The sequence below is a fragment of the Haliotis rufescens genome, unplaced genomic scaffold (genome assembly GCF_023055435.1).
Source record: "Haliotis rufescens isolate VD_foot unplaced genomic scaffold, xgHalRufe1.0.p SCAF_7, whole genome shotgun sequence".
Taxonomy (NCBI): Eukaryota; Metazoa; Mollusca; class Gastropoda; order Lepetellida; family Haliotidae; genus Haliotis; species Haliotis rufescens.
The window spans coordinates 38,351,601-38,370,698 of NW_025964361.1; the positions used below are offsets into that span (position 1 = coordinate 38,351,601).

The window sequence follows — 19,098 nt, forward strand, 5'->3', positions numbered from 1 at the left end:
AGAATTTATGACACGTATAAATGCCCTGAATAACGATTTAAGGATCAAACAAGATTTATTTTGTCGTTGTTTCGCTCAAACTTCACGTTACTGAAGCTTATTTTCATATAAAAAGCGTGATTGTGTTTCCTTTTTCTATTTAGCCATTTTGCCGAATGGTGGTTTTGACTTGAGATGTACGGTGGACATCAATATACAGTAGTTGGCAATTACCTACAGAAAACCGGAATCCGTAGACTAACGCTTGGTCTCCGAAAATATATAATTGTCATAGAACTATACATCAAAACGGAAAGAGAACCCCAGTAAGAGGTTGGATTCAGACCTGAAATCCCGACTTGCTTCAGGCAGTGCTATGACATAACAGTCAAGGGTGGGACGAAGAGGAAATGATATAGTTCAGGGGCTGTGAGACAGTCTAAGGAATCCGCATCTCGGGTTAGAATTTATCATGTAATTTTCTAATATAATGAATTTGACTACTTCTACCTGTGGTCGCTATATGGCTGAGACAATGCCGATGCGACGTTAAATTTTAACTCACTCACTCACTTATGCCTGTGATCAGAGGCATTGCCTTGATCAGTATCATCATAAAAAGCTCAACTGTAAACAGACAATAGACCACTGTCCGTCTCTAATTTGGATATTTTAGATATCTTAACTGCAACTCTAATTATCACTATCGCAGAATTAAGGCACATGTGTCATTCATCAACTGTCTTAATCTGTGAGATCAGGCGTAGCCTATAGTGGTTAAAACGTCCGCTCGTCGATTCCCTACATCGGTAAAACGTGTGGTACCCATTTCTGGTGTCCCCCGTCGTGGTTTTTGCTGGAATATTGCTAAAAGCGGCGTAAAACCGTTAGTCCCTCACTAAATCTATGACGCATTTTGAAATATCGCTGCATTTCGCTATTTACGCTTAAAGAAACTTACAAACTTACAATGCGAAGTGTGTGTAATTAATAGTCCCCTATACGCTCCCTGTAGGATGCCACAACATAGTTGAAAGTTCACTGTTCGTCCTAGCTGTACAAACGTGGACAATGACTGGTCCCTGTAATCAATACGCCAGGACCCCAGTACCTTGTAAACACTGCACCGTTCACATGCAGGTTGTGTCTACCGCTGTGACAAGTATATTGTAGCTGTTCTGTGTCTCATGCAGGTCAGTACAAGGTTATTAATGTTATTATACTGTCTGTCATCCCTGCTACACGTGCACCAACAATGACAGGTATTTACTGTATCAGTGTGTTTGTGTGAATGCGCAGTGGACGGGAACGCCTACAAATATGGATACCTGTTTTCGGCAAAATACCCGCTCGCCTCGCGTACCAACGCAGTTATAAATCGTTCAGTTCTACACATATAGCGAAAAGTCCACAATTACATAAACAAAAGCCATTTAGTGCGATATATATAATGCCTCCGCTGTTAGCACGAAAACAGATATGTATACATGTGTTGCCATGGTAACTTAATAGTGAACTATAGGTCTTCTTCAGGGATGCTAGTGGGTGTCGATCCAATGACAAGGGATCGAACATCTGCCCATCGATGAGTAAGGTTTTACACCGCTGATGACAATTTCACAGTGATATAACGTACCGCGAGGCACACAAAGAATGAGTGAATGAGAGAGTGAGTGAGTATGGTTTTACGCAGCGTTTGGCAATATTCCAGCAATATCACGGCGGGGAACACCAAAAATGGGCTTCACACTTTGTACCCATGTCGGGAATCGAATCCGGGTCTTCGGCGTGACGAGCGAACGATTTAACCACTAGGCTACCCGACCGCCCCCACATAAAGAATGAGCCAAACACATTGTAACTAGATGAGGAATTGAATCGTGGTCCTCGATGGGATGAGCGAACACCCGACCCACTGGGCTAATCTATGTCAACCCTCGTTAAGAACAAGCACGTGTTGGTATTTTACGCGAGCCCTGATCGAGTATTTGAATGAAAGACAACATTGGTATCACTGTTCGGGATAATTTACAGTATACATATAACATATAACATACATGTATAATAAACATATGAACAGTAAAACTGGAATCCATGTTCTGATATCACAAGCACGGCGATGACTGGAGACATACATGAGGTGAGGTAGCCCCAGGTCAAAGTTCGGGAGTATCCTTCGTGCAGCACATCCTGCTCGCTTCGTGCAGCACATCCTGCTCGCGGTCGTCCGACCACAGTCGGAATACCGGACTGACTGACGATCCACATGACGTTGGACACTTACTTCAGTTACACAACGACAACACGTGGACATAAATGTTACAATTGCTTATTCAACGAGTGAGGATTACGAGGATGAATTATGGGGATTGGTTGGTTGGTTGGTTGGTTGTTTTACGCTGCACTCAGCAACATACAAGCTTTATGACGGCGGTCTGTAAATAATCGAGTCTGGACCAGACAATCCAGTGATTGATATCATGAGCATCGATCCACCCAATTGGGATCGATGACATGCTTTAACCAAGTCAGCGAGCCTGACCACCCGATTTCAGATCAGAATTTATATGGCAATTACAATATCTTATACAAATAAGTCGAACATAGGCAATCTCTCAACAAAAATGTGTGTTACATGCACTGAGACACAATGTAACATTCGAAAATATGAAATTGACACAAGCATCATGAAAATACTCAATGTTTATTAGTCATTCAGTTCTAAATTTTATCAAATTAGAATGCTTACTTTTTCCACTTCAAAGGATATTTTGGGGGTTTTAAAAGTTATGTCGACCTATATTTAGATCAGTTTCCTGTACGCTTGCAACAATAATATAGATAAAACCACCTTTACGCCCTTTCAACATCGGGGAGTCCTTGGTATGACACGAATGTGTTTTATCTCATCGACAATAGATAAGATAGTTTAAGATATTAAAAGTTACTTGTATTACCTGTAAACTGTGTAAAACAACTTACAGAAAGCTTTGACGAGCTTGGCGAAACGCCAGATATATGTCCCTATCGGAATTCCATACTTGTAATTTCAAAACATGCTGAGTCATTGCTGTTACTAGTTGGTTGTATTTATGTGTTCCCTAAGTCCTGTGGCTATAAGCTGCGGAGTTTGTTTGACACAAGGTAAGTCCGCCATACACCTGGCTTGCTGGAAAACGCATTTACATGACAGCTGCACACGGACAGACAGGTACCCTCATTAACGACTGTCTGCATGGTTTTGGCTTGTTAAAATCCGTACTCAGCTATGTTGTTACGTACTTATTATATGTAATGGTCCGAATGGTGTGAGTGTGTGTGTGTGTGTGTGTGTGTGTGTGTGCTCCGAAGCCTATTACTATTTTGTTGTGGCATTTCTCCTTTTAACACTTAATTGATAATTGATAATCCAATCCCCCCAATCTCGGATGTGTACAGACAACAGCTCATACCTGCCGTATGTCAGATGTATCTGATATGCACCACTCTGTGTAAAACCATACATGTTTCTGTATTTTGCCATGTACCGTACATTTTCTGTACATTTTCTGAACATTTTGCCATGTGAGCGGTTTGATTGATCGAGAAAGATTATAGGTCGCATGTGACATAATGACTGTGGACGTCACCGCCTTGTCAGACATCAGTGAAGCATAACGAAGCCCTTACCCTTCCGTAGTGCTGGGCTGCTTTGTATCATTATGTTTCACAATGTAGAGGCTCGACTACCTGCAGTGTAGCTCAATGGACCGATTTGTGTGTGTCTGTCATATATCAACTGCGAAGCTATTATACTATTACTGTTGTTGTATAATGTATAACAATACATTAATCCTTAAAGGCGATTGGATGGCCAATTGATATGAAATGCCTTTAAAACACTGTCCTTACACGTACGATGATATATTAATGCACATATACTTGATACACACAATCATAACTGCATAACATACTTTATAATGTTAAAAATAGTATCTTGGAGCAATATTTCATTTTGAGAATGGAAAAAGTGGTTTCCGAAAGTTACCAGGGTCTCAAACTGAACATGTACATCTTCTTCATCATTATCCAGTCAACAACGGTTTCAGGGGAAATACAGTAATGTTTTTATTCCACTTCCAACAACATGTATGTAATGCTGTGAGTATTGAGGTAAACTTGTTTACCTAAAGAGCAACACTGTCGTGTATTTGTTCAAGGCAAGGTTCCCACATTGCAGTCTGGTCAGGTATATTTGCTGAATCATTCTCAACTAGCCATTAAACTGGCACAACCAGCACTCATCGCTTGTCCCATCAGGGGTAGACCCTGACACATGCCTGCTAGCCTGAGTCCATCTACCCTGACACATGCCTGCTAGTCTGAGTCCATCTACCCTGACACATGCCCGCTAGTCTGAGTCCATCTACCCTGACACATGCCCGCTAGTCTGAGTCCATCTACCCTGACACATGCCCGCTAGTCTGAGTCCATCTACCCTGACACATGCCTGCTAGTCTGAGTCCATCTACCCTGACACATGCCTGCTAGTCTGAGTCCATCTATCCTGACACATGCCCGCTAGTCTGAGTCCATCTACCCTGACACATGCCCGCTAATCTGAGTCCATCTACCCTGACACATGCCCGCTAGTCTGAGTCCTTCTACCCTGACACATGCCCGCTAGTCTGAGTCCATCTACCCAGACACATGCCTGCTAGTCTGAGTCCATCTACCCTGACACATGCCCGCTAGTCTGAGTCCATCTACCCTGACACATGCCCGCTAATCTGAGTCCATCTACCCTGACACATGCCCGCTAGTCTGAGTCCTTCTACCCTGACACATGCCCGCTAGTCTGAGTCCATCTACCCAGACACATGCCTGCTAGTCTGAGTCCATCTACCCTGACACATGCCCGCTAGTCTGAGTCCATCTACCCTGACACATGCCCGCTTGCCTGAGTCCATCTAACGTTAATAGTATCCTGGGTGCTGGGAGAATGTTTAGCTCACCTGACTAAACGCATCATGCATGTTTGTCTATCGTCCATCCTGCGTCGTGTGTCGTAAACTTCTTCTCAGACACCGCTGGACCAATGAAGCTGAAACTTAACGTATTTGTTCCCATCAATGATAACAGCCCACATTGATCAGGAGGTTCGGTCCGATTTTCAAAGGCAGGCATATTGAAACAGCTCTGTATGTTATTACTTGGACATTTGTGTTAAAAATGTCGATAACATGTGGTACGTGGCCTTTTTAGTAGGGAGGCTCAACAAAATGTATGTTCCGTTTGTATCCGATATTTTTGTCTTTACACATTAACCGTACTCAAAGCTTAAACACCTTATGGCCCTTACTCAGCCATTTTCCTCCAAACTGTCATGTCATACTAGCGAGGCTAGTAGCGGGGCTCCTCAGCTGCTCTCACTGAAAACATCATCTCCTCAGAAACCACTTAACCAGTGAAGCTGACACTTCACGTACTTTTTCCTACTAATGATGACAACTGAATTAGTTCAAGAGGCTCGAATGTGATTTTCAATATGGCCACTACGGCATTTCCTGTCCATGAGTCAACAGTGGTTTGATTGTTTTGGTTTGGTTTTGTTTGTGTTGTTTTTTTGTTGTTGTTTTTTTTTGGGGGGGGGTAAATTTTGCAAAAAATAATTTAATTTGGTACATGTGTAGTTAGCTCAAAATATGTACCGTTTGTTTTCAATATTTTATTTTTGGCCTTGTTTGACCATGCTCTTGTATTCTCCCAAAATGGATATTTGCCTCTGTAAATTTCTCCTCGGAAATTGCCATATTGAGGGAGTTGAATTTTGGCATGTTTGATTTTCCTTATGATAACATCGTGTTTTCATTTCAGATTGCTGTTTGTGTTAGCCCTCCTGCCTGTCTGATCATCTCCCTTCTCCCTGTGATCTTGGCGCATAGTGACCATTTTCAGTCAGGTCAAGGTCACTCGTTCATGTTCGCGTCCAACGTAACTTCCGGTATGTCAAGGAAGGTCATCCTTGGCGTGCTGAGCGTGGAGCAAGATGAGGGCGTGGGAGCGCGTGTACGGAGAAGCGTCGGAAGGAGCGAGGTGGGGGAACTTTCAATTTCTGTCACTGGAGGTCGTAAGGTTATGACCCTTTGGGAATTCCGGGTCAAAACAAGTCCACAGTACCCCGTGCGTGCCGTAAGAGGCGGCTAAAAGAAGGATCGGTGTTGTCAGATTTGGTTGCTGTTTTATTGTAACGCTATGGCGTGGATCGTTGTTCATGCTTTCATTGGCTTTCCGGGTCCACACTCGATTACTTGCAGCTCTCTTGACATGTCTGGAATACCGATGATTGGCGCTAAACAGCATTCCCTCACTCACTCACACAGTCGTCTCGTTACGTCACAAGTTCAAATGTTTCTGTAGGTTTGTTTATTTGTTTGTTGTTTAACGCCGCACTCAGCAATATCCCAGCTATATGGTGGCGGTCTGTAAATAATCGAGACTGGACCAGATAATCCAGTGACTGACATCATGAGCATCGATCCACGCAACTTGGATACGATGACATGCATCAACCAAGTCAGCGCGCATTACCACCCGATGCCGTTAGTCGCCTCTTACGACAAGCATAGTCGCCTTTTATAGCAAGCATGGGTTGCTGAAGACCTAATCTACCCCGGATCTTCACGGGTCTGATTCTGTAGGGAATACGTTGACATGTTTATGTCAAATGGACATGAGTCATTTGTTCTTGAGTTTCGATCAGGAAGATGTTACGATACTTATGACATAAAAACACTACGAATGGTAATGGGTTATGGCCGACAAGAAGGAAAGCAGCGAACAGGAAATGTTTGGAGTTGTTGATAGTTTGACCTTTACATGTTTCCACAGCTTCGGAACCTTGACCCCTTCCTGATGCTGGACGAGTTCAAAGTTGGCGCCCCTGCCGGTTTTCCAGATCACCCCCACCGAGGCTTTGAGACGGTCAGTGTCATGAGTAGTTTAAACACTATCTACTTAAAGTGGGTCTGTGCTCAACAGTGTTATGCCCATATAAGGTCAAGGTCAACATGTTTTAATCAGCGCCATCTGTACAACTGATGCATTGTATATAAGGTATTTACATCACGTGTGGCCCGGTCACCTTAGGCGATATAGATCCTTGACGCAGGATCTTATGGTAGTAAGTTGAAATCTCGTTTTCGACCAGCTCCGTGGTTTGTCGGTGCTATGTTCTCTGTGCGTCATCATTTTGGTAAACATCTAACACATGCATTTCTCCAACAATAGGATTCTACATGTTCAAAGGGGCTAAAGGTCGCGCAGTCATCAACCGAACTTCTAGATTGATATTTGAGTACAGAGCTACATATAAGCAGCGTATTTGCGTAAAATACCCCCCAAAAATATTCAAAACACAATTACTTTCAATTGACTTGCGTACAAAAACGCAAGCATTAAATTAAAAACTCAAATGTACAAAAACAGCACGCGTAAAAACCCAATGAACCTTTTAGCATGGGTACAACGGAGCTAATTTCAGGAACACAATTACGAGCTAATTTATTTACCGAGTTAAGTCTATATTTAGAACTGTTATCATGGTGAAATACATCTAAAACATTATTTCATATTTATTGAAATTTAAGAATGTTCACTCATTTGGGGAAATACCCAATAGAGTGATGAATAGATCAGTGAAAAAATATTGGTTACCCAATGAAAAATGTAATAACCCAATTAAAATAGAAACTTTTGAGTGAAAACTCAAGTGCTAAAAAAGTTATCTGGAGCTCTGGGAGTAGGTTTGTGTGACTTTGATAAACTGATCGGACTTGTAATAACTGTTCGAGCCCTGTCATGTTTGAACTAATGACTGTTTCTTTGTGGCTCCACAGGTGACATATATGTTGTCTGGCTCCTTCCGCCATGAAGATTTCTGTGGTCACAAGGGCACCATCAACGCTGGGGATCTGCAGGTGGGTGTCTCCAGGAGCACTGGGAGGAATCGCTCAGCGCATCTCCATCCAATAGGTCATCGTGGCCAGCATTCGGAGGAATCCATATTGGAATGAGATTCATTAGTTTCACTATTTCACGTGACTATTATTCAAGACAATATTCGTATTCTAAATATCGATAGACATCTAATTGTATGCCTTATTTCTATTAAACATAAGGAGTTCTAATTCAAAATCGGCGTTAACTTTGAACGAACTATTTGCGGAAGGATCGGAAGGATCGAAATTATGCAATATCACTACTCCCTTGCTTCCCATGGTAATTATGTTTGGAGCCGAATAAGCCGAGGGTAGCCGTCAATATACAACAGCAGACATGTGCAAGTCAGTAAGCAACAATGTTATGTAATGGGGCGGTGGGGTAGCCTCGTGGTTCAAGCGTGCACACGTCACGCCGAAGGTACATGTTCGATTCCCCACATGGGTACAATGTGTGAAGCCCATTTCTGGTGTCCCCCGCGCGATATTGCTAAAAGCGTCTTGAAACCATACTCACTCACTGTACAAAGAGTAATAATTTAATCTACCGCAGTCTAGGTCCGTGTTTCTGTAACATAGTTTTACCAAAGAGGTAAACGACTACGACCTGACAAAATATGTTAGTTGCAAGACGCATGCAATAATCCTCGGTGTCACCCTTTTAGAGTAGATCAGTAATGTAAACTCAGATCTATATATTTCATATACAACTAGCAATTGCTGTGGATGAAATGCCGTGATATAACAGAAATAGGCTTTAGGCGTTAAACTCAACACACTCACTCACAAGAGTCTAAATGAGTTAGAATCTTATGTCTGAGCTCTGTTAAAATGATTATTTCATGGATAACATTATTTCTTATAAAACCTGTGTATCGTGTTTACGGGTTGTTTTTACTCTCCCGTTGAAGATACCACTGTATAACAACTAGCTGGTATTACACAGTGTTTAATACCAAAGCACCTGCTCGGGTACTGTGGGAAGTAGATTTTCCAACAAAAATTTAAATCTCTGAACATACCTGGTCTTGCGTGTAGAGATGATAGATCACAGAGAGGAGCTTATCCACACTCTGTTGCTAGGCTGACGTCACATGGCATTGTTTCGCCGGTGTATCTTGCAACAAAGTTTCACAAATTTCGCTCGTGGGATACCAGAAATATTCACTCGTTTCATATATTGGTATCACATGGGAGCGAGTTTAGTACTCTATTTTTATACCTATATTTTACTTTACGAATTAGTTGTTTTTTGTGATGTTTGTATTGCCCGGGTAGTGGATGACGGCGGGCCGGGGTGTTGTGCACTGTGAGATGCCACACGGGGAACATGAAGGTCACGGACTGCAGCTGTGGGTCAATCTTGCCGCCAAGGACAAAATGGTGGAACCTGCATACCAAGAACTCCTGGACAAGGACATCCCAAGGTCAACCACAGATGGGGTCACGGTCAAGGTCATCGCCGGAGAATCTTACAACGGTATAAAGGTTGGTGTAAATCATGAATATTCCATTTAACACTCGAAGTTAAACATAAATTAAATGATCACAGAATCTTGGTTGTGTTTGATGTACGTCGTCAGTGACACCTGCAGTTTATGTAAGCTGTAAGGGGATCTGCCATACCATTTCTGATTCTAAATTTGCCTTGGATTTGATTGAACAGCCAATCCAAGTTTATATTTAGTTCATCTTGTTTGCATTCTTTAGTTTGACTTGTTATGAATGTCTTACCGTTTGCCGATTTCAATAAATTAATATCCAATTTACACGTTTAAGAAGAAGGCCTCATGTGCAAATTATTGTAGCTAAGTGTTAGCTACGATTTGTGAGTGAATATGATTTCACACAGCAATCATTAATAAACTGTAAATAATCACGTTTGGACCAGACAAACCAGTGACTAAAAGCATGACCAGCGGCCCACGCCCCCGGGGTATGAAGTCACGTTATCAGCAAGTAAAAGAGTCTGACCGCCCTGTGCCGACTTAAGTCGACACTTACGGGGTACTTGGGTCATATTCGGCCGAAGTCCCAACACTGGAGATGCCCTGGATGCCGCTGTACAAAGCAATCTTAGCGCCAGGGTGATCGTAACTCCCATACCTTAACATAGACTGATGTTGTTTAGTACAACGGCACCCTGACATTGTTTCCCTGTCACTTTATCTGCTGTGGTTTGGGTAGACCAGCCTTCAGAGTCAGAGGCCTATGATCTTGAGTTCGAATCCCGATTCGCCCTGAATATGTTAGCCAGGAATAATACCCATGCTCGTGGGTTTAACCAAACGACCATGACTTGCATCACCTCCGGCTTTCCTCCCACGTGAAGCTGAAACGCCGTGATATAACTGAAATATTGATCAAAGCATCGTAAAATCAAACTCACTCACTCTTGTAGTCACCGGTGTACACCCGCACCCCCACCCTCTACCTGGACTTCAAGCTGGACCCTGGGGCTTCAGTGAGCCAACCCCTCCCCTCCGGGTGGACAGCCTTTGCGTATATCCTGTCTGGTCAGGCGATCTTTGGTGAGGCTTTGGGTATTTGTATCTATTTTCTATCCATTCAGACAACGACTAGAGATTTATTGTCATTGTTATTAACATATTTATAAATGTATTCAGATGACAGTGCGTATTGTGCTATTGTCATCAACATAGCATTACAGTCACTATGTGGGTATAATGTAATATGTGTAATGATGCGCTTATCGTTACATATACCATGGTGATATATTATTCAGTAAATCTACCTTACAGGTGGGTCGGAGGGATTGCCTCATCACACCCTGGTTCTTGGCGCGGAAGGAGACAGAATTGATGTTGAAAACAAGGTGTGACTATTTACAACTGGTAAACCTGTCTCACTTAAGAAAGAATATACACTATGTTTCGCTTTAATTGTAACTTGTAACCTATTGAAAAATAGGCAACTGGTGTAATGTATGTTTAGGATATTAAATTTTCCAAACCAGCATGTGGTTAACATCCTTGGCCATATTTTTACATCACTATATAATATAAATATACTACTAAAAAAAAAGTTAAAGAGCAATAACCACCAGCCATGACAGACTAACTATAGTCATAAACCGGGTATTCTTTATTTTTGTTAAGTAGTTTATATGGAGGTTAATTGGTTTCAAGAAGGCAATTGATGGTAATACATTTGTTACATCTGTTTATTTCTGACATTTCCCAGGGCTCTGAAACTTGTCACTTTGTGCTGATCGGAGGCAGGCCTCTCAACGAGCCCATCGTGCAACACGGTACGTAGACCATCGTGCAACAGTGTAATAGACCATCACATGTTACGGAGACCATCATGCAACAGTGTAGTAGACCATCAAATGTTACGTAGACCATCATGCAACACGGTACGTAGACCATCACATGTTACGTAGACCATCGTGCAACAGTGTAGTAGACCATCACATGTTACGTAGACCATCATGCAACATGGTACGTAGACCATCACATGTTACGTAGACCATTGTGCAACACGGTATGTAGACCTTCACATGTTACGTAGACCATCGTGCAACACGGTACGTAGACCATCGTGCAACACTGTAGTAGACCCTCACATGTTACGTAGACCATTGTGCAACACGGTACGTAGACCATCACATGTTACGTAGGCCATCGTGCAACACGGTACGTAGACCATCACCTGTTACGTAGACCATTGTGCAACAAGGTACGTAGACCATCACCTGTTACGTAGACCATTGTGCAACAAGGTACGTAGACCATCACATGTTACATAGACCATCGTGCAACACGGTACGTAGACCATCACATGTTACGTAGACAATCGTGCAACACGGTATGTAGACCACCACACATTACATAGACCATCGTGCAACACTTACATAGACTATCGTGCAACACTTACATAGACCATATTGCAACAGGGTACATAGACCATCACATGTTACGTAGACCATCGTGCTACACAGTATGTGGACCTTCCTGCAAAACGGTATGTTGACCATCGTATGTTATGTTGACCATCGTGCAACACGGTACGTAGACCATCGTGCAACATGATATGTTGCCCATCGTGCAACATGGTGCATTGACCATCGTGCAACAACGTACATTAACCATTGTGCAACACGGTATGTAGCCAATCCTGCAACATGGTATGTAGCCCATTGTGCAACACGGTAAGTAGACCATCGTGCAACACGGCGCGAAGACCATCGTGCAACACCATACATTAACCATTGTGCAACACGGTACGTAGCCCATCTTGCAACATGGTTGTAGCCCATTGTGCAACACGGTAAGTAGACCATCGTGCAACAAGGCGCGAAGACCATGGTGCAACACCGTACATTAACCATTGTGCAACACGGTACGTAGCCCATCCTGCAACACAGCGCGAAGACCATCGTGCAACACCTTACATTAACCATTGTGCAACACGGTACGTAGCCCATCCTGCAACACGGCACGAAGACCATCGTGCAACACCGTACATTAACCATTGTGCAACACGGTATGTAGCCCATCCTGCAACATGGTATGTAGCCCTTTGTGCAACACGGTAAGTAGACCATTGGCAACACGGTACCTTGACCATCATGCAACAGGTTATGTAGACCATCGTGCAACACAGTACGTAGCCCATTGTGCAACACGGTACCTTGACCATCATGCAACATGTTATGTAGACCATCGAGCAACATGGTATGTAGCCCATTGTGCAACACGCTACATAGCCCATCGTCAACATGGTACGTAGACCATCGTGCAACATGGTACATAGACCATCGTGCAACACGGTACATAGACCATCATGCAACATGGTATGTAGCCCATTGTGCAACACGCTACATAGCCCATCGTCAACATGGTACGTAGACCATCGTGCAACACGGTACATAGACCATCGTGCAACACGGTAAGTAGACCATCATGCAACACGTTATGTAGACCATCGAGCAACATGGTATGTAGACAATTGTGCAACACAGTACCTTGACCATCATGCAACATCGTGCAACACGGTAAGTAGACCATCATGCAACACGTTATGTAGACCATCGAGCAACATGGTATGTAGCCAATTGTGCAACACAGTACCTTGACCATCATGCAACATCGTGCAACACGGTAAGTAGACCATCGAGCAACATGGTATGTAGCCCATTGTGCAACACGCTACATAGACCATCATGCAACACGGTACATAGATCATCGTGCAACACGGTACATAGACCATCGTGCAACACGGTACATAGACCATCGAGCAACATGGTATGTAGCCCATTGTGCAACACGCTACATAGACCATCATGCAACACGGTACATAGATCATCGTGCAACACGGTACATAGACCATCGTGCAACACGGTACGTAGACCATCGTGCAACACGGTACATAGACCATCGTGCAACACGGTACATAGACCATCATGCAACACGGTACATAGATCATCGTGCAACACGGTAAGTAGACCATCGTGCAACACGTTACGTAGACCATCGAGCAACATGGTATGTAGCCCATTGTGCAACACGCTACATAGACCATCATGCAACACGGTACATAGATCATCGTGCAACACGGTACATAGACCATCGTGCAACACGGTACGTAGACCATCGTGCAACACGGTACATAGACCATCGTGCAACACGGTACATAGACCATCATGCAACACGGTACATAGATCATCGTGCAACACGGTACATAGACCATCGTGCAACACGGTACGTAGACCATCGTGCAACACGGTACATAGACCATCGTGCAACACGGTACATAGACCATCATGCAACACGGTACATAGATCATCGTGCAACACGGTAAGTAGACCATCGTGCAACACGTTACGTAGACCATCGAGCAACATGGTATGTAGCCCATTGTGCAACACGCTACATAGACCATCATGCAACACGGTACATAGATCATCGTGCAACACGGTACATAGACCATCGTGCAACACGGTACGTAGACCATCGTGCAACACGGTACATAGACCATCGTGCAACATGGTATGTAGCCCATTGTGCAACACGCTACATAGACCATCATGCAACACGGTACATAGATCATCGTGCAACACGGTACATAGACCATCGTGCAACACGGTACATAGACCATCGAGCAACATGGTATGTAGCCCATTGTGCAACACGCTACATAGACCATCATGCAACACGGTACATAGATCATCGTGCAACACGGTACATAGACCATCGTGCAACACGGTACGTAGACCATCGTGCAACACGGTACATAGACCATCGTGCAACACGGTACATAGACCATCATGCAACACGGTACATAGATCATCGTGCAACACGGTAAGTAGACCATCGTGCAACACGTTACGTAGACCATCGAGCAACATGGTATGTAGCCCATTGTGCAACACGCTACATAGACCATCATGCAACACGGTACATAGATCATCGTGCAACACGGTACATAGACCATCGTGCAACACGGTACGTAGACCATCGTGCAACACGGTACATAGACCATCGTGCAACACGGTACATAGACCATCATGCAACACGGTACATAGATCATCGTGCAACACGGTACATAGACCATCGTGCAACACGGTACGTAGACCATCGTGCAACACGGTACATAGACCATCGTGCAACACGGTACATAGACCATCATGCAACACGGTACATAGATCATCGTGCAACACGGTAAGTAGACCATCGTGCAACACGTTACGTAGACCATCGAGCAACATGGTATGTAGCCCATTGTGCAACACGCTACATAGACCATCATGCAACACGGTACATAGATCATCGTGCAACACGGTACATAGACCATCGTGCAACACGGTACGTAGACCATCGTGCAACACGGTACATAGACCATCGTGCAACACGGTACATAGACCATCATGCAACACGGTACATAGATCATCGTGCAACACGGTACATAGACCATCGTGCAACATGGTACATAGACCATCGTGCAACACGGTACGTAGACCATCGTGCAACACGGTACATAGACCATCGTGCAACATGGTACGTAGACCATCGTGCAACACGGTACGTAGACCATCGTGCAACACGGTACGTAGACCATCATGCAACACGGTACGTAGACCATCATGCAACACGGTACGTAGACCATCATGCAACACGGTACGTAGACATAGACCATCGTGCAACACGGTACGTAGACCATCGTGCAACACGGTACGTAGACCATCGTGCAACACGGTACATAGACCATCATGCAACACGGTACATAGACAATCGTGCAACACGGTACGTAGCCCATCGTGCAATATTATTGATGTCATTGATTACACTAACGATAATCTACGATACACATCCCTTGTAAGAGAACCTGTGCTGCTCACCAGCCAGACTGTACACCTTGTGTTGTGAGCGCTCCAACTGTGAAGTCTCATTATTTGGTTTATGGATGACGTTTTGCTTTGAAGGAGGCCACATTTCATATTGAGGCAATGACCTTCACCTTTCAGGGCCATTCGTGATGTCGTCCCAGTCTGAGATTCGGCAGGCTATCACTGACTACCAGACAAGCCAGAATGGCTTTGAGAAGGCCGCTTCCTGGAACTCAGATTATGTCAAGAACAGAACATAGCTTACTAACAACACATCATGTCTACCTGGTACATGTAACACTCATTCATCTTGTTCCATCACGTCATCACTGTATACAGAATTGTACCCTAGCCAAATTAAAAATACAGAAACGTACCCCATGGTGAGTCCATTCCGCCGCGTGTAACCGGTTCATTGGGTATTCGTCACTTCCTGTATGTCAAACCGCAGTTAAATTCAACATGTCAGTTCTATCATACCGTTCAATGAGATTCATTCAAGAATATCATATAGGAAACGATCATTCACAGTGATGTTCGTACATTAATCTAATATTCCGGCAATATTCCGCGATGCAGTATGCACTCGTAGTCAGGAGAACCGGAACTGCAACATGAACCGGTTTCGGTTTCGGATTGGCGAATATGGACTCGTCCGCCGTTTAGGGTACCAGGTACGTTTCTGTATTCTAATTTTGGCTACGGTACATTTCTGTATACAGAAACGTACCTGGGGTACGTATCTGTAGTACCCGTGGCGACAACGACCCCTTCGGCATCACTGAGCTACTATCTTCCTTACATTCGCTCGTCACGCCGAAGACCCCGGTTCGATTCCCGACATGAGTACAATGTGTGAAGCCCATTTCTGGTGTCCCCCGCCGTGATATTGCTGGAATATTGCTAAAAGCGGCGTAAAACCATACTCACTCACTCACTCTTCCTTACACATTTCTGTTCAATTTAAGTGAGTGAGTGATTGATTTGGGTTGAATGCCGCTACGAACATTTTCCAGTCATATTACGGCGAATCAGCTTATTGTGGTGGGAAAGCTTGTAGCTCTTTGAGAACATTTCATGCATTTCTTTGATGACAATCCCAACCCTGGGGATTTCAAAGAAATCGGAGAAAATCGCCTGTTTATTGCATACAGATGATCACAAATAGGTGAAATAAATGTTTTAGTTTTAGCCATTAGTTTATCTCTCAGTTCATGATATGAAGAAACACTGCTTCACAAGCTACAGTAAGATAACAGGAGTCAGTAGAGTTGCATGGTCTGTAACTCATGACTGGCTAATGACTAAGTAGATACTCAAATCGCGAATTATGGGTAAGGATATTTAGTGTGTATTTTCCCAGGTCCAGTAAACTGTTTTCAGAATGTTCCAACCTCTGTACCAGAAAACGCTCGAATTTGAAAATGAATACATGTTCGTCCCACAGTTCCCGGTGTATTTACAGGGCCGTTCGTCATGAACACCGAGGACCAGATCCAGCAGGCCAAGGCAGACTACTTCCACGAGAGACATGGGTTTGAGGGAGCACGGAGCTGGAACTCATTTGTTGCGGAAGAAGACCCAATTACGTACTGATGACAAGTACTAACTAGCTCGAGATGGGCTGTCCTTATCGCTAAATATTAACCAGCAAATCTGACACTGAACATTGAACCATGACGTTTTTAACATCAGGACAATTCTCACAGTGTTCTTGGATACTTTTTGTCTTAAGGTTTTTGCACATTGCCTGATACATAACTAAAAGGCTATGAGTGAGTGAGTGAGTGTGGTTTTACGCCGATTTTAGCAATATTCCAGCAATATCACGGCGGGTGACACAAGAAAGGGGCTTCACACATTGTACCCATGTCGGGAATCGAACCCGGGTTTTCGGCGTGACGAGCGAACACTTTAACCACTAGGTTACCCGACCTCCCTAAAAGGCTATGAATGATCGGATGTAAATATATATGGAATAAAAGTAAATTTGCAAATATATATATTAGGCTTCTAAAATGTTACTTTCAAAGAAACATTACATTTTTTAGCAAAACAAATTCTACATTGTTGTTTATTTGTAGAAATTATTATTGTAATTATTATGTAGAGCATGTGTGTACGTGTGTAACATAATCAGAACACTAGTGCGCGTGAAGTGATATTTGCACTCGTTCTAATACGATTCTTTTGAACAGTTACTGTGTTATTTCGAGGTGGTGAGGTGAAATTGGGTTTAACGTCGTGTCCAAGATTGTTGCACTTATATAGCGACGTGCATGTCAGTGTGGCTGCTTGTACTAGTCCGGACTGATGCCGATTTATAGTGCTAGCTCACTGAGATACCATGCCGCACAGTAAACTGACTCAACAATGTTTGTTCCACGATTGTAGGATTGTAGTACCCGCACGACGATCCCTTTAAGCACCCGTGACACATGCATGTATATAGAGAGAGTAGGAAGGCAGACAGTTTCGTTACTTTAATCAAAACTTCGGATTTCTCTGATTCGATTCAGACTGTGACATTGCCTTCATGCAAAGTCTTTAACATGGGAGTTTCAATAGTCAATGCTTTTCGAACGAGACAGCTGAACAATTTGTCCGACCAAAAATAATCAAATCTTGACGACTAAAATGTGATAATTTTATTTTGAAATGAATTGTTAACCAGGCTTTTTATACGTGATGGACCTTACATTGTCGGTGAAAACACAATAGAACCATATCAGGTATCATCAGACTGATATTACAACTGTTAATTTTGATTTAATCTTTCCTTGATATGTTTGGACCTTTGATCTGAATGTGAATATGTATGCTAATAAATTATTTTTGTTATATTTAGTTTCTTACATGTTGTATCTTATATTGCCACGGTTACTCTGTACGTACACATCCAATGAACCAAGTACAGTGCTTCCAGCTGCAATCGGGGATAGAATGGTCCTAAGTACAGTATTTCTTGTAAAAGGCGACTAAATTGGCTCGGTGACTTGAAACATATATGTATCATCGTACCTCGACGATATCGACAACTGGTTTGTTTGGGACAGTCTACATTATTTGCAGGATGAGGTGATACGAGGGCTGTTAAAAAAGTTTAGGCCTGACGAACTTTCAACTATGGGCCATAACAAAGTGAACTAGTCAATGTAAGTACATTGTTTTAGTAGTTCATTGCAAGTGTATTTGGTCTGTTGAGGCCGTTTGTATAGTAGTGACAGCCAGTGAACGTGACAGGGGTCAACATGGACACAGAAATGGAAAAGAACGAGTACCAAGCAGTCATCAAGTTTTTGACTTGTTAGAAAAGTACTCCCCAAGAAATTCATGACCGAATGTCACAAGTGTATTGGGATAAGTGCCCTAGCTAGTCCACTGTTAAGCGTTGGGCAGCTATATATGTTTAAGGCTGGGAGAAGCCTTGATGATGACCCTAGGTCTGGACGTCCCTCAACTTCCATTAATCAAGATTGAATCAAGGAGATAGAAAAAACTACTGTCAGATAGATGTATTACCACTGCTCAACTTGAAGAAGACACAGATCAAAGCCATGGATCCACTGAAACTATTATTCATGAACATTTACAGATGAATAAGATATCCGCTCGTTGGGTGCCAAAGTTTCTCAATTCTGATCTTAAGAAAAAAAGAACTGACATTGCCAGAGAAAATTTAGATGCAAAGGGTGAGATCCTTGATGATAATGACTTAGAAAGTCAAAAGGTGAGGTGAAATTGGTTTAACGTCGCGTCCAAGATTTTTGCACTTATATAGCGACGTGT

At 43.2% G+C, this 19,098-nt stretch overlaps 1 protein-coding gene across 4 annotated transcripts; it reads left to right on the forward strand.

The window, feature by feature from the left end:
* Window positions 1-1,048: 1,048 nt before the first annotated feature.
* Window positions 1,049-18,152, forward strand: LOC124144163 (pirin-like). Of its 4 annotated transcripts, XM_046513424.2 has the most exons (10): window positions 1,049-1,172; window positions 5,836-6,054; window positions 6,850-6,942; window positions 7,857-7,937; window positions 9,237-9,446; window positions 10,360-10,489; window positions 10,721-10,794; window positions 11,163-11,229; window positions 15,448-15,597; window positions 16,775-16,912. In XM_046513424.2, exons 1-9 carry the CDS (start codon window positions 1,167-1,169, stop codon window positions 15,567-15,569), a joined length of 1,002 nt encoding a protein of 333 aa, XP_046369380.1. In that variant the 5' UTR covers window positions 1,049-1,166; the 3' UTR covers window positions 15,570-15,597; window positions 16,775-16,912. The 4 variants fall into 4 exon arrangements, with proteins under 4 accessions (XP_046369380.1, XP_048243762.1, XP_048243764.1 ...); XM_048387805.1 differs by lacking the exon at window positions 15,448-15,597 and having other exon boundaries at window positions 16,775-18,152; XM_048387807.1 differs by lacking the exons at window positions 1,049-1,172; window positions 15,448-15,597 and adding an exon at window positions 3,035-3,123 and having other exon boundaries at window positions 16,775-18,152.
* The last annotated feature ends 946 nt before the right edge of the window (window positions 18,153-19,098 follow it).